Here is a 14,835-nt window from a genome sequence, read left to right on the forward strand (position 1 = left end):
ATGATGATGATCTTGGGGTTGCAGGGCCACGCATGAGACACAAAGCGAAACGAAATTAAAGATACAACAGCGCGACCTGTTTGCGTCTTGCAGTTCCAACCAACTTCAATTGGGGTACGTACCTAGAACGTACAACTGTTCCGTCATCGCAGTGCTACTTTGTTTTATTACAAGACCTGCACGTCCATCATTTCTTTTAGCTACAGTACCGGCCGTCTATTTTTATTTATTTTTTTTGGTTTTGGCCCTTTTGGAACTCGCGATGCTATAGCTTTCTCGTTTCGTTTAATCAATTGAGCATTCCTCTTGTACCTTTAATCGTTTTGGCATCTTCTTGACAACGGGTTGCACTTTCCGCTAGTGAAAATACAAGCTGCCGTATACTCGAAGCTACTCCAAGCGATTGTTGCTAGTGGAGCTCAAAAAGCTATCCATGTGACTAATAAATTTTCCCTGGCCCATTGGTTACAGCCATTCCAGATATTTCAGGTATAACTAACCATTATAGCTGGTCATTGTCGCTGCGAAATACCATACGGTCTTCGCTCTTTCTTAATTCATCAATTCATATACTCAGGACTAGCAGCTGGCAACTGGAGTTAAGGTAACTCAACATTGGTGGTGGGCATGATACGGACAGGCTTTCGACTCGTTCAAGTGGCCCTGCTGGGGTTCTCGGTGTTCATGTTCCTGACTACTGTCTCCTACTTTAATGATCACGAGAAGAGGATGGACAAGACTCAGCGAGCCCTGCGCAGATCCGAGCAGCCAATAGCTAACATGAAAGAGCTATATGTGGATCTCGCCGACCGCGTCCAGAGCGAACTCAGAGAAGCGCTCACCGAGCACGAGAAGGTCATCAAGGAACAGACGGACAAGACAGAAAAGGTCCTGCAGGAGCAGGAGAAGGACGAACAACAACACAAGGTGGACGAAGAGCAGCGCAAGAAGGAGCTCGAAGAGTTCATGAAAAAATTGCAAAAGCAACAGGGGAATGCAATGCTGAATGACAAGCAGAAAAAGAAGGAAGAAGAGGTGAGAAAGAAAAAGGAGGAGGACAAACAGGAGGGAGAGAAGTATGAAGAAAAGGAGGGGGAGAAGAAGGAGGGGGAGGTGGGAAGGGAGGAGGAGCAGGAGGAGCAGGAGGAGCAGGAGGAGTACGTAGCCAGGAACGAGATTAACGAAGCGCTGACCGCGGAATACCACCAAGATGAGGTCCAACGCGAAACCGAACTGCTCAAGCCGCACAACTTCTCAAAGGAAGACTACATAAACGGCAAGCTCGAGCCCTCGGGAAAAAAGATTGTCATCATTTCATCTTGTGATCACGACTTCAACAAGACCCAGCTTGAGCAGGTGATCGCAAACCGTGATGAGTATGCAAATTATCACGGCTACGACCATGTATTCATCGACTCCAGTGTTTATGCTGTCGAAGGCGACGAGGTCAGCTGGAATAAGCCCCCGGCCATTCGAGAGGCCTTCAGAAGGTACAAGGATGCTGAATGGTTCTGGTGGCTCGATGTCGATGCGTTCATCATGAACGAAACAATCGACCTTGCTGAGCACATATTGCACCCCAGGGTGCTGGCTGAGCGACTTACTTACGGCCGCCCCATTATGAACATCTACTTCGAGTTTGTTACTCGCTATCCTTCGCGGAAAGAGATTGACATTAACAACGTTGATATTGTCCTGACACACGACGACAGGGCCTGGAATGCGGGCTCCATGTTTTTTCGGCGTTCTGCCTGGACTGAATTGTTCCTCGAAGTGTGGGACGATCGAAAGTTCCGAGAGGCAGGCTTTTGGCAGGACGATCAGAGTGCACTGACCTACATGGCTCTGGAACACCCGCCGTTTTTGTATCATTTCGGACAAGTCCCACAGCGGCTCATGAATGCCTACCACAGATGGCACTGGGAGTACCAGGATGGTGACTTAGCAGTGCATTTCCCTGGTAGTGGGAAGTATGATAAAAACTTCTATCGGATTTGGCAGCAGTATTACGACTCAAGGATTAGAGTCCCCAAGGAGTATCAGTTGGAGCCACACTATAAGAAAGAAAAAAGAAGGGCAGAGGAAGAAAGGATAGAGCAAACAAGAGGTGAAAGAGAAGAAGAAGGCGCAGAAGAAAAGTGATCAGGAGAAAAAAAGAGTAGGGACAAATGATACCATTTGAAAAGAATTAAAATCCGAATTGTAACACAGTGAGTTCTACTCTAGCATAACTGACGTGTAATGGATCTACATAGTATAATGGTACGACGCATGGAATGGGATCTCTTCCACCTTCATTCTGCTGAATGCGTTTGGCTGTATCCCACAGGTAGAAATCGAGTAGAACCGAATAGCTGATGCCCATAACCTCGGGTCAATTTGTGTAGTTACCTAATACATTTGCTTGATCACTTCAATTGCCCAAATAGTACGTCCTCTTGATTCAACTTCCTGATGCTCGCCATGCCTCATTAGAGTATGTGGTTTCAAATGTTCACAACAAGCGCATGCGGTTACGTTAGGCAGCGTCGCGAATTATATTTTTTTATATATCTGAGAAACCCGGTAATCAGCACACATAGAACGCTCGATACAAGTAACTACGTAACAGTTAAATCAATTGCTTTTTCAGCCCTTTAACAGCTAATTAAACACATCTATACAATTAATCCGGTATATATCAAAAGAATTAGATAATTTCAGATACATTTTTCTCCGAGTGAAGTCTAGTACAGTACCCGGTAATGTGGAGTTTGGCAAGTTTACCTATTTGGAGTATAGTACTTTCCGTCCCGGGAAAGTACTGGGAATGGACGCAAAACTTTTCAGAAAACCCACCATACACCACCCCCCCGACGGAGATTGTAACAGCGAGTATGGAGGACCATTACGATTACGAAGACGGGAACGTACCGTACGAGGGCGAGACAATTGCCGTTGGCGACGTTGTGTACGACGAGGCCCAGCTGGCGCGTCAGCAGGAGGCCCTGGCTGCCGCGGGCGGGGACGCGAAGGCGGCCCAGATCCCAGATGCCGTCAAGGAGTTCATCCTCTACTTCCAGAACTGCCTGCACGAATGCAAGGTGTACGAACTGCACGCGTGCTACGAGTCCTCCTTCAACAAACTGACGGAGCGTTTCTACAAGTCTGCGCCATGGCCAGCCCCAGAGGCCGTTGCGCCAATTGTCAAGCACGACGAAACCTTCCTCGTCTTCTATACGGAGGTGTACTACCGACACTTGTACGCGCGACTGCAGCCTACTCTCCAGCAGCGAATGGACTCGTACAATAACTACTGCCGACTGTTTAGCTTCTTCCTCAACTCGAGCGAGACTCCTTCCAACATTGAGCTGCCTACTTACTGGGCATGGGACATCATTGATGAGTTCATCTACCAGTTCAACTCGTACTCGATCTACCGAAACCGGGTAGTCAAGAAGAACGCCAACGCTGACGAGATCCAGCAGCTAAAGAGCAACCCGGAGACGTGGTCGGCGTACTCTGTGCTCAACGTGCTCTACTCGCTGTCCAAGAAGGCCAACATGACCGAGCAGCTACGAGCTATTAAGCGGGGCGAGGATCCAGCCCTCGTAGCTGGCGAGTTTGGCTCTCGACCTCTCTACAAGATGCTTGGCTATTTCTCGATCATTGGCCTGCTGCGAGTTCACACCTTCCTGGGCGACTTTTCTCTGGCGCTCAAGTCGATGGAGGACATTGAACTCAACAAGAAGGCTCTTTTCGCCCGAGTGGCTGCTGCCCACTTCACAACTTACTACTACGTTGGCTTCAGCTATATGATGCTGCGGCGGTACGCTGACGCTATCAAGGCATTCTCTCACATTCTGCTGTTCATCTCGCGAACGAAGAATATCAACCGATCGGCGCAGTTCGACACGGTGACCAAGAAGTCCGAGCAGATGTACGCTCTGCTGGCGATCTGCGTTACGCTGTGCCCAACGCGATTGGACGACGTCATCCACACCAGCCTGCGAGAAAAGTACGGCGACCACCTGTCGCGAATGGCCCGAGGCGGTGCTGACGCGTTCAAGGCGTTTGAGGAGCTGTTCCTGTTTGGCGCGCCAAAGTTCATCTCGCCATCCGGCCCAGACTTTGAGAACCCACAGAACAACATTGACCCGATCCAGCACCACCTGCGCGTGTTCATGGTCGATGTGCGAAACACTACTCTGGGCACTACCCTCAAGAGCTACCTCAACCTCTATGCGACTATGGACATTGACAAGCTTGCAGGTTTCCTTGACACTGATGCCGACAAGCTGCGGTCGGCGCTGGTAACTTTCAAGATGAAGAATAGACAGATCAAGTGGTCCTCGGGTGACCTCCTTCAGGGCTCTTCGACGAACCTCAGCGATATCGACATTGCGCTGGAGGACAACTTGATTACTATTGCCGAGACCAAGGGCGGCCGAAAGTTTGCCGACTGGTTCATTCGAAACACGGGCAAGAACTTCAGCATCCAGGATTTCATTGCTAACCCCGACGCCGTCTCGGATTCTGCACGATCCAACCCTGCCCAGCCAAAAAAGAACAAGAAATAGAAGCGTTTCATTAATGTATTTCTCTGCGCATTCGCTGTTAGCCAGTATTCGAGGGCCAGCCCTTTAGCTACCTGCTGCATTTCCTCGGATATCTAGCTACAGATTAACAAATTTTCACTACCATTTGAAACTAATAAAATACAACTGAGTTGTAAAGAGATCAGTGTCAGGGAAAGACTCTGTTGAAGAGTTCAACAGAGTAATGGTCGTTCTTTGCTTTTCTTTCATAGTGAACGTCATCAATTTTGGAATCTGAGTCGTTTGGATAACCGCTTGAAACATTTCGAAGGCGGCTACCAGACTGGTTGTTACAGCGTTACAAGCCCTCGTTACAAACTGCCAACCTGTAACAAGCCCTCACTATCACACTCGACTCCGGTGTACGTACAATACATTAATTCCTCCCACCATCACTAAATACATAATAGTAATCGAAGTCTATATTCAAGGCCGGCTCTTGAGCTCCCGAAACTCCCCTCTGAGGAGGATATAGTACTGTGGCTCAATTGAACTCCTTATTGACTTGAGTTCTGGTATGCTTGCCTGGAAAATTCAGTTACACCGTAATTACTGCTCGTCACAGCGCGCAACTCCGTATCTGTACACCCAGCGACATTCAACAGAACCTGTAGTGAGCATACGGTACTCGAGGGTCACCCATCTGGTTTGATAGCAGCATCAATTGACGAGAACCTGGGGAGCGGAGCCCCAAAGGGGTTTGGGGGACTGGTACCCCCTAAACGCTACTATCTAGAAGTACTAAACGAGGTACTATTAATCAATAAATACAATACAGCGAACTTTTTTATTTTCGGTCATTCAATCTTTTGTAACAGCATTGCGGCGGCCAGAATTAGACAGGTAAAGACGGTCATGATCCACACCACTTTAAACATCCACACAACCGACCTGTATATCGCCGAGGTCGTGTATCTTAGCAGCATCAACGACAAGTAGAATGCAATGATGTATGCAATAAAGCTTTGCAGGTTCAGCGTCGAAATTGCCGAGCCTACCTGCGCCAGATACGGGCTCAGGGTTCTCACGTAGGGCGTGAATAGCGGCAGATAAGTGCTTGTGAGGTCGTAGGCGTTCCTCAGCGCGTACACCGCCGTCTTTCGCGCCATATCAGCGTAGACCTTGAACTCCTCAAAATCCTCCATGGTTTGATCTCTTCACTCAAGCTGGCTTAAATTCACTATGGGTATATAAGAAGCCCAGACCAAACCACTAGTAATTCAGATATCTTTGGCACTTCGGATCCAGTGAGAGACAGGGAGCCTAGTATCAAGGTAGCTCAGGGGATAAAAAGGGGTCTGGTGAAATATGCCCGTCTTGATGGTTTTGGGACCAAAACATTAACGTTCGCATGTGGCTGAGAGACAGACAAAACTTTGAACCCACCAATACTCTGCCACACTCCCTGTTGGTACCACTGCCGCGAGAGGCTCTATTTATTGCTAGCAACGTTTTGGAATGGTCGTAGACACGGTATACTACGATGTGCTGGGCATCAAGGTCGATGCGACGGATATCGAGATCAAAAAGGCGTACCGGAAGCTTGCCATCATCCACCACCCGGATAAGAACCCAGACGACCCTACGGCGCACGAGAAGTTCCAGGAGATCGGCGAGGCATACCAGGTGCTGAGTGATAAGGACCTGCGGAAGCGGTACGACGAGTTTGGCAAAGACTCTGCTGTGCCGGAGGCCGGGTTCGAGGACCCGGCCGAGTTCTTTACGACCATCTTTGGTGGCGAGGCGTTCCAGGATCTCATTGGCGAGATCTCGCTTATTAAGGACCTTACGAAAACTATGGAGATTGCTATGAAGGAAGAGGAAGGCGCCGCGGCCACTGAGAACGGCGACACCGCGTCTGAGCATCCCTCCGAGAAGCCAGGCACGCCTTCCGAGTTCCGGTCATACTCGCCTGCGAGCTTCCAGGCAGCGATCACAGATGGTAAGACCGCGGAGCATGCGGCTGCCTCAACATCCACCGCCGCTGAGACTGCTATGAGCGAAAAGGAGAAGAAGAAGAAGGAGAAGGAGAAGATGACCAAGGAGCAGCGAGAAGAGATGGAAAAGTTTGAGCAAGAGAGGCGAGAAGCCCGCGAAGAGCGAGTCTCGGTCCTTGTTAAGAAGCTCATTGACAAGGTTAGCGTGTGGACTGAGACTGACAAAGATCCAGAGGTGACCAAGTCGTTCCAGGAGAAGATGCGGCTCGAGGCGGAGAACCTCAAGATGGAGTCGTTTGGCATTGAGCTGCTGCATGCCATTGGCCACACGTACTACTCCAAGGGCTCGACGTTCCTCAAGTCGCAAAAGTTTTTTGGCATTTCGGGATTCTTCTCCAAGGTCAAGGAAAAGGGTACTCTCGCCAAGGACACCTGGAACACAATTTCGTCGGCCATTGATGCCCAACAGAGTATGCAGGAGATGGCCCGGGCCGAGGAGAAAGGTGGTGATGACTGGACGACCGAACGCCGGGTCGAGATGGAGCGAACGCTCATGGGAAAGGTGCTCACGGCCGCCTGGAATGGGTCCAAGTTTGAGGTCCAGAGCGTTCTGCGGGAGGTGTGCGATAGAGTTTTGCATGACAAGAGTGTTCCGCTGCAAAAGCGTGTCGAGCGAGCCGAGGCGTTGATACTCATTGGCCGGGTATTCAAGCAGGCCATGCGTACTCCGGAGGAGGCCCAGGAAGCGCAGATGTTTGAGGAGCTGGTCGCCGAGGCTGCTGCCCATAAAAAGGACAAGAAGAAGAAGAAGAAGAACGAGTCTTCTGCTGCATCTGCTACCTCTGCCTGACCGTGTATATACATTCGCCTATTACTAATTGAATTTCACCTTAGACCGTACCAATCTACTATTAGTGCCAGTAATTGAACGGCGATAATCCACTAGCGCCTAAGCGATGGACTATATTCAAGATTATTATTATGATTATTATGAGTACTAGGTACCATGTTATAGCGTAATCCTCACGAGTTGCGATTTTTCATGGTGCGTAATATACTCGGTATCTTGATGCCAATCCCAATTGAGTTCGAAAAAGCGTCAGTTATTGACACAATTGCAAACCCTTCCAACAGCAAGTCCGCGTAATTCAATGCATAGCAATTAGAAGGACGAGGATCTGTAAAAAGAGAAAACGCGAGCAAGCAAGTTCCTCAATTAATGGTAAAACTTTTTGATGTACGGTAAGTACACTACCTGCACGTATCCGCATCAGATTAAATGCGCCGGTCCCAGGGAACGTTATAAGTGATACATCCTGCAAGCAATAACCATACGACATTGTTGCAATGCCATTCAATCTACCGGAGAAGATCTCAATTGAAGCTGTGACGCGGACCGAGAGAAATCTCAATTGTAGCCAGAAGTCAGTTATTTTTTAAAGAACCGTTATGTAATGAATCAATAACCAATTGTTGATCGTACAGCCCCTCCATAACATATTATTCATCAGATGCATGTGCGAAAAGGCCTGATTTAATGCTTATTTTCCGAGCTTTCCCCGATGGTACTTAATGGAGTCCGCAGCGGGCTTCCCCTCGAGTATATCCTTCTGGGCAAGCCTGTCAGCCTCCACTCGCTTCGGAATGGAATCAAGCAGGGGCTGCAGCAATTGCTCGCGGATGATCACGGCACCATGTGCGTCAACAGCGAGGTAATCGTCTGATTGGATAATAGTGCCTTTGGACCCATACACATCATCGAACAGAAGCCCCCCAAACTCAATTGTCTCACCAACGGACACAACCTTGGCGTTCAGGGATGCAGCAGTGGAAGAGAGTCCAAATCCAAACAGGGGGTGGGATTTCTGTTCCTCAACGTCCCGAACATTACCAAGAACGACAGTGCCCTTGGAGCCAAGATACTTGGCCCGTGAGGCCATGAGCCCACCGTACAATGCACAGGAGAGCCTCGTGTACGGAGCGTAAGGGACCAGGTACTGGTTATCCGTCGAAATCACCACAATGCTATCTTTAGGGACGCTATCGATGTAGTGGCCCTTGACCGGTGGTCTCGGATCCGACAGCGGAGCGTACACCACAGTGTAGGCCCTACCGACAAGCGTTGAGGAGGACTCGCCAAATGGCTTGAGATGGGGCACATGGAAGTGGTAGTCAGCTCCGAGAGCCGTTAGAGCATCAGCTATTTCGCAGGTGGAGTATTTACCGACCTCGGATGCCATTGTTGGGGTGTTTAAAATGGAGAGATGTGTGTCTTTCTTTGCAATTGTACAAATAGCCTCGAGTGAGAGGGTTTATCAATCGGATATGCATCTACACTGAAGGTGGAACAGAAACTGCTTTATTTATACGTAACTGAGTCTAAAATAGATAAGGCATGTGTCATAGCATAGGTCATCACCATTTCATGGGTCAAGCTCGGCCAAACGGCGGCGCCTCCTCAGCGATGGTTTTAAGCAAGACGAAATTTCTCCCTTGATCTGTCAGCCACCAGTGCCCGAACCGCCCCACTGGATCAATTCGATCAACGGACGAAAACGGCCAGGCACAGCAAGACTGCTTTGAAAAAAGAAGAAGAAGAAAAAAAGAGAAAAAGGGAAACGAGAAAACGTGCAAATTTCAACTCCGAGCCACTCGTCCGGTCGCGCTGCCCCCGGAGGGAGTTCGGGAGCGCGCGCGAGCGAGATCGCGCAGGGTTACTCCCAACGGAGATCCGACACATCACCAGTTTTCCCCCTCCTGGGGGGTTGTTGGTTGCCAGCGGCAACTGGGCAATTATTAAGTGATAGTAGCAGCAGTGTTGAACTCGTCAACTCTCTCTATCCTTCACTCCAGAGGTTCGACCTTTTTGTTTCGGTATTTATACCTTCCGTAGCTGTATATATCGTAGGTGTGGCCAGGCATGTCGTTGAACGACCAGCTCAACTCGTTTAGGAATAAGGTGCGGAACGCGCCGACTATTCAGAAGCGGGTTATCCAAGAGCCTAGCAACGAGAAGAAGCGAAATATCGACTCTTTGCAGACCGCCGGGACGGCTGCCAAGAAGAAGAAGTCGAACATCGTCTACTCTCAGCCACGATCTACCGGAGTCGGCTCCCACAGCTCGACTCAGCTTGTTCATGCCGTAGAATACATTAAGCGCCAGGACCGAAAGGTGAAACTGAGCGATGTCGAGAGCTACCTGTCATACCCCATAGCGCCGCTGATCCCTTCGTTGAAGCGTATTGACCGGATCAAGATCAACGAGGCAGACCAGACCGTAGAGTATGTTTCGATATACAACATCTACTCGGCGGATGATCTGCTGCGATACCTTCAGGGCCAGCCGACTTTCCAAGGAGTTGCAGTCAAGCAGCTCAAGGACGGGTGGAACGGCTGTAACGAGGCGATTGAAACGCTTGAGTCTGAGCAGAAGATCATTGTCCTGCGGACCAAAAAGGAAAACCTGCCGCGATACGTGTGGGCCAACATTGGTGGCTCGATTGGCGGCATTGATGAAGCATTCACTTCTTTGTGGTCCAAGGCTAAAGTGCCCTCTACTTCCGAGCTTCCTGGCGCGCTCGAAAAGGTGGGCCTCAAGCCGACGAGTGTCGATCCCGCTACTATTAAAAAGGCAGTCAAAAAGTCTGAGAGCAAGAAGCAAAAGAAGCCTCGCCGTGGTAAGATCACTAATACCCATATGAGCGGCATCCTCAAGGACTACCGTTTTTGATTGCATGTATTTATTAAAAAAAAAACCTAAACTATCGTATAATTGTTAGGTCTTTAGCAATAAGTGGTTCTACTACTGAACTAATCTCGTATGAATCTGTAGTACAATCGATCTACTGTATCCTCGTATTAGTGACCCTAGTATAATGAATTAACTGATAACATGGATCCTACTACGGTACTATCGATGTGTGTTTCAGGCCTAGGTAAAAAAGGAAAGTCGAAATAAAGCGAACACGATTCATTTTGTCCTTCTGTGGCGGTGCCATTCGATTAAAATATCAGAAGTACGCTTAGATACGGATCGCTGTTACAGCCGTACTTGAGTGCTGATATCTGCTTACCCCTGTAAATACCATCCTTACAGATGCAGCTTGTTTCACACAGACATAAGCCGCTTGGTCCGATCAGCACTCTTTCTAGCGATGTTCCTCCTATTACTAGTCACAGTTGCTAGCTATAATGGCCCATATATAATAATCGATTTATATCAGTCAGAGTGCTACATACTTCTTTGTAGATAGTGGTTTAATTATATAATCAAATGAAGTCGTTTCAAACGCGTCGTGGCGAGATTAACATGCAAGCTGCACAATGTGATGGTATGTGGGGGATAAAGAGAGGTGTGACCTCGGCAGCCCTAGCCTATATATATATAAGAAGTATAAGACCTATTTAACACAACTCATTTTTACTGTTGGTTTCATTGATATATAGCATAGATAATGTGTATTCTATTTGCATCTGTGGAGCACCCATCGTACGGACTGATTCTGCTATCTAATCGCGATGAGTTCTTGGGCAGAGAGACCAAAGGCGCTCATTTTTGGGACCCGCCACTGGATCACATCCTAGCGCCGTACGATCTGGCGCGACGGGAGCATGGCACCTGGATAGGCATCTCCAAAGCACCGCCCGGCAAAGTGGCGGTGCTACTAAACTATCATGAGAAGTGCAAGAGCAAGATCATTTGCGAAATCTCTAGGGGCGTGTTCCCCAGGGACTATCTGTCATCACCACTGACTGCAAAGCAGTGGATATCTGAGATGAAGAACGCATACAACGACCAGCTGGAGCATACTGGTGGCTTTACAATGCTCTGTGGCGAGGGTCTTGCCACACCAGACCCCAAGTTCGCCATGTTCTCCAACAGAGAGCACAAAGGGTTTGAGTTTGGCGGTGAACACAGCAAGACAATATGCCTTTCAAACACGCTGGTGCATGAACCGTGGCCCAAGGCAGTCCTGGGGCAGCGGCTAATGGAAGAGATAATTAAAAAGGCAGTGAAGGGCGGATGGGATGAGAATACAATGATTGAAGCGTTTTTTGCGCTTCTCAGCCACAACACCTATCCTAAAGAGCATGGCGATTCCATTGATAACGTTAAGCACACGATCTTTGTGCCCAAACTCAAGGTCAGGTCTGAGATGGGCGAGGAGTATGGCACCAGGACACAAACTGTCATGTTGGTAGACAAATCTGGCCATGTGAGGTATATAGAGCGAGGTGAAGATGGCCTTGTCGAGTACAATTTTGACTACTAATGCTCGGATCACGTTTGAACTGACCATCAGCTGGACATCGTCTAACCCAGCCTTTAATTAGCTTTAACTAGCTGTTTTTTTTAGTATCGGTAATACCTAGCATAATTTTTATTTGATCTCCATTGGCTGGGTGGGAACCAGGTAATACTAATGATCATCTACTGGACCCGAATTAGCCATCTACCGTAATTGCTTTATTACCTGATATTTAATAACACTAGCCAGCTTCTGATCGGCTCGATAATATGCCAGGCCAAGGTGGTTGGCACTACCCGTGATACTCTAATATTTAATATTTAACTGCCATCAATTACGAGTACCCGGTAATGCCATATTGCGCTATGCTTTATATTTAGAATAATCAGTCGAGTCAAATGTACCTGCTGCAAAAAAATAAATGGCAATTGCTTTTAGATATTACAATTACCGTAGGTGATATTAGGTGCTAACGGCAGGCTAGAGCTAGCTGAGTATGGCGAAGATTCATCAGAACGTCAGCTGATGCACCAGAAAATAAATACCTGGTAAAATTAAATAGTGTACCCGCACTCTTCTCATTCGGTAGATCCGCTCACTACTTGGGTATATTAAATTTTCGCTTCTCGCACTTGATATTGTCGTAGAACCGTTTGAGGAGCCACCCGGAGACAACGTCCTTGTTATTTCGCCTGGGATCCCCATGATCGTACACGAATTGGAGGCTTTCATGAGACTTCTTCCCCAGCTTAATTGTGTCACTAATGAAGCACCTAGCTTGTTCGCCGACAAACCGATATGAAAGACAACTCTGGTCTTTCTCGCATAGTGCCTGGCACTCATCGACACTATCGACGCCCCTTCTTTCGGTAAGGGCATTGTTGTCCCAATCTTGTAGTCGACCATTCTTTAGATATGGCTCGTAGAAGTCCATAAACAACTTGCCGTATGTCATATGGCCCCGTCGTTCGCTGGTTCCCAAACCAACACGCTCATACTCCCACAGTACTTCTATGTCATGCCCACTGGCATGATGGAACGTGATAAGCGGAGTACACCAATTGTCCGGAGTCACATCGACGTCCCATATGGTGTTTCCCTGGAATGGCTTGTTAGCTTCGTCGTATTTTTTTCTGCCACCAGGGCAGTACTCAACGCCGCTCGAGGCGCGAATAACATCATTAGATTCATCGCGGAGCATGATTCCGAGAACTGCATCGCCGCAGCAGGTCACGTTTGCCCTCTGCTCGTATTTAGCGAGGAACTCCTCGCGATTGGCTTCGGAGTGAACGTATGGGCCAATGGTCTCGTCCAGTGCCTTTCGAGACACGAGGATACCCGAGCCGCCGTGGGCAAGCGAGTAATCGCCGAGCATGACTACCGACCCGAAGTATGCAGCTTTGTCCTTGCCAGAGAAAGGAACGCTCTCATCAAGCCATTGCTGCAGGGTATCGGCCATGACGTACGTATCTGCGTCCATCATGAAAAACCACTCGACCTCCTCGGGTGCCGTGAGATACGCATGCACCATGATTGGAACGTTCTTGTACTTGTCCATAGTCCAGCCTGCGTTTAGCTTGGTCTCTGAGTAATCAAAGCCTGCGTGCTGGTCATGGATCACTTGTTTTTGCAGTCGATACATCTCCATGTCTTGTGCCGTCTTCTTGAACTCTTCAGTCATGTTTGCAAACGCATCAATGACCGGATGTCCCGCGATGGACCCGGGAGAGTCGCTGTACAGCTCGAAGTGCTTGACTTTTGTCAATGTAGTGAAGACGTGAACTGGCAATTTGTTCCATAACTCTGAGCCGCCAGTCTTGATAAGAAAGAATATCTTTGGAGCTCCGCCGGACGGGCCATAGTCGGCCATAATTGGCTGGCGAAGGTAGTCGTTTTTAGACTCATAGTGGCTGTAGTCTGGCAACTCAACTCGGGAAAGCCCCATTGGCCCTTTTCTACTATTTTTGTGCTTCGGTTTCCCCCCAGACTGGTCCTCGTTCACGATCCTCCTCCTAGAGTCTCGCCAAGTCTCCAATGTTTCGTAGGCTAGATCAGCGTCGGCTATGGCGACTCGCGAAGTAAATGCGTCTTCATCAAGTCCTCCACGAGATGGAGGGCCGCCGGGGTGATGATACATGGGCTTGCCATCCTCGGCTACTACGATTCTTCCTAGGTCATGATGGGAGGCATACAAGCTATAAGAAAAGATGAATGCAATTGTTATGTACAAAAGCGCAAACGTTGACCTAGGACACACCAGTAAGCCTGCCATCGAGAACTTGGAAAGCACGTCACAATTTAATGGTTCTGTTTCTCATCCTTATATACCTAGCACTCCTACACAATGGCTCTGAAACTCCCTTCCCCCTCCTCCCCCTGCTTCGGTTCCATTTCCCTCCAAGCCGGTGGGCTGGCCAGTACAATTGTACCAAAGTACAATGTGTGTTACTCCATGCCACATGTGTAGGACAATAGTTGTCTCCACGTGCACTGCAGCCAAGGAAAAAGGCCATCCCTTGCCGCGTATCGCACAGCCGTGCGAAGAGCCGCACACATACCATGCACTAAAACCCTGAAAATGGCCTGCAGACGAAGGCCCCACGTACCAAGTTGGAATAGGTACGAGTCCAATCCATCCTTGAAAAAGGTCTGTGCACGGATGTCACAGATACCAGGTTGGTAATGGGTTGCTTTATTTGTCTGAGATCCAGAGGAGGAATACCGGAATGACCCCCCGTTTAAATCGGGCCTTGGCGTTGTCTAGAGCCGCCAACGAGAACATAATGCCCTGGAATGAATCAGATGCATGCGTCAAGGCAGCACAGAGCCAATTTCAGTAGGTGCTGCACGATGAGGAGCCACATATTGAGCAAACAATGTTGGAATCATAAGGGCCCTGTAAAAGCGATCCACAAAGGACCTTAAAAAGTACCTACCTGTAGTGTGTGTGTACTGTGCAGTCCGTACTTGTAGTACTAATGTTGCTGCTTAATATACGTATGTACCTGCAACAATGTAGATCGCGATCTGGTCGACATACCAACTAAGCATAGTGTACATTACGTTGGGCGC

The 14,835-nt window shown here is 48.7% G+C and overlaps 8 protein-coding genes across 8 annotated transcripts; 5 read left to right on the forward strand and 3 right to left on the reverse strand.

Annotated features, from left to right (window-relative positions):
• Window positions 1-684: 684 nt before the first annotated feature.
• Window positions 685-2,142, forward strand: TRVA0_012S02850 (uncharacterized protein; the record flags this gene model as incomplete). The annotated part of the gene is made up of 1 exon (XM_076684059.1): window positions 685-2,142. The coding sequence occupies one exon, from the start codon at window positions 685-687 to the stop codon at window positions 2,140-2,142; it is 1,458 nt and encodes a 485-aa protein (XP_076541813.1).
• A 734-nt stretch (window positions 2,143-2,876) lies between these two features.
• TRVA0_012S02872 (uncharacterized protein) lies at window positions 2,877-4,559 on the forward strand (the record flags this gene model as incomplete). The annotated part of the gene is made up of 1 exon (XM_076684060.1): window positions 2,877-4,559. One exon carries the CDS (start codon window positions 2,877-2,879, stop codon window positions 4,557-4,559), a length of 1,683 nt encoding a protein of 560 aa, XP_076541814.1.
• Window positions 4,560-5,374: 815 nt separating this feature from the next.
• On the reverse strand, window positions 5,375-5,722 carry TRVA0_012S02894 (uncharacterized protein; the record flags this gene model as incomplete). The annotated part of the gene is made up of 1 exon (XM_076684061.1): window positions 5,375-5,722. One exon carries the CDS (start codon window positions 5,720-5,722, stop codon window positions 5,375-5,377), a length of 348 nt encoding a protein of 115 aa, XP_076541815.1.
• A 313-nt stretch (window positions 5,723-6,035) lies between these two features.
• On the forward strand, window positions 6,036-7,364 carry CAJ1 (Caj1p; the record flags this gene model as incomplete). The annotated part of the gene is made up of 1 exon (XM_076684062.1): window positions 6,036-7,364. One exon carries the CDS (start codon window positions 6,036-6,038, stop codon window positions 7,362-7,364), a length of 1,329 nt encoding a protein of 442 aa, XP_076541816.1.
• A 691-nt stretch (window positions 7,365-8,055) lies between these two features.
• On the reverse strand, window positions 8,056-8,754 carry TRVA0_012S02938 (bifunctional 4-hydroxy-4-methyl-2-oxoglutarate aldolase/oxaloacetate decarboxylase; the record flags this gene model as incomplete). Its single annotated transcript, XM_076684063.1, has 1 exon — window positions 8,056-8,754. The coding sequence occupies one exon, from the start codon at window positions 8,752-8,754 to the stop codon at window positions 8,056-8,058; it is 699 nt and encodes a 232-aa protein (XP_076541817.1).
• A 680-nt stretch (window positions 8,755-9,434) lies between these two features.
• TFA2 (transcription factor TFIIE subunit TFA2) lies at window positions 9,435-10,244 on the forward strand (the record flags this gene model as incomplete). The annotated part of the gene is made up of 1 exon (XM_076684064.1): window positions 9,435-10,244. The coding sequence occupies one exon, from the start codon at window positions 9,435-9,437 to the stop codon at window positions 10,242-10,244; it is 810 nt and encodes a 269-aa protein (XP_076541818.1).
• Window positions 10,245-10,968: 724 nt separating this feature from the next.
• On the forward strand, window positions 10,969-11,787 carry TRVA0_012S02982 (uncharacterized protein; the record flags this gene model as incomplete). The annotated part of the gene is made up of 1 exon (XM_076684065.1): window positions 10,969-11,787. One exon carries the CDS (start codon window positions 10,969-10,971, stop codon window positions 11,785-11,787), a length of 819 nt encoding a protein of 272 aa, XP_076541819.1.
• A 574-nt stretch (window positions 11,788-12,361) lies between these two features.
• Window positions 12,362-14,035, reverse strand: TRVA0_012S03004 (uncharacterized protein; the record flags this gene model as incomplete). The annotated part of the gene is made up of 1 exon (XM_076684066.1): window positions 12,362-14,035. The coding sequence occupies one exon, from the start codon at window positions 14,033-14,035 to the stop codon at window positions 12,362-12,364; it is 1,674 nt and encodes a 557-aa protein (XP_076541820.1).
• Between the last annotated feature and the right edge of the window lie 800 nt (window positions 14,036-14,835).

This window comes from Trichomonascus vanleenenianus (assembly GCF_965637985.1).
Source record: "Trichomonascus vanleenenianus strain CLIB 3782 genome assembly, contig: TRVA0_012S, whole genome shotgun sequence".
In the NCBI taxonomy this organism is placed as follows: domain Eukaryota; kingdom Fungi; phylum Ascomycota; class Dipodascomycetes; order Dipodascales; family Trichomonascaceae; genus Blastobotrys; species Blastobotrys vanleenenianus.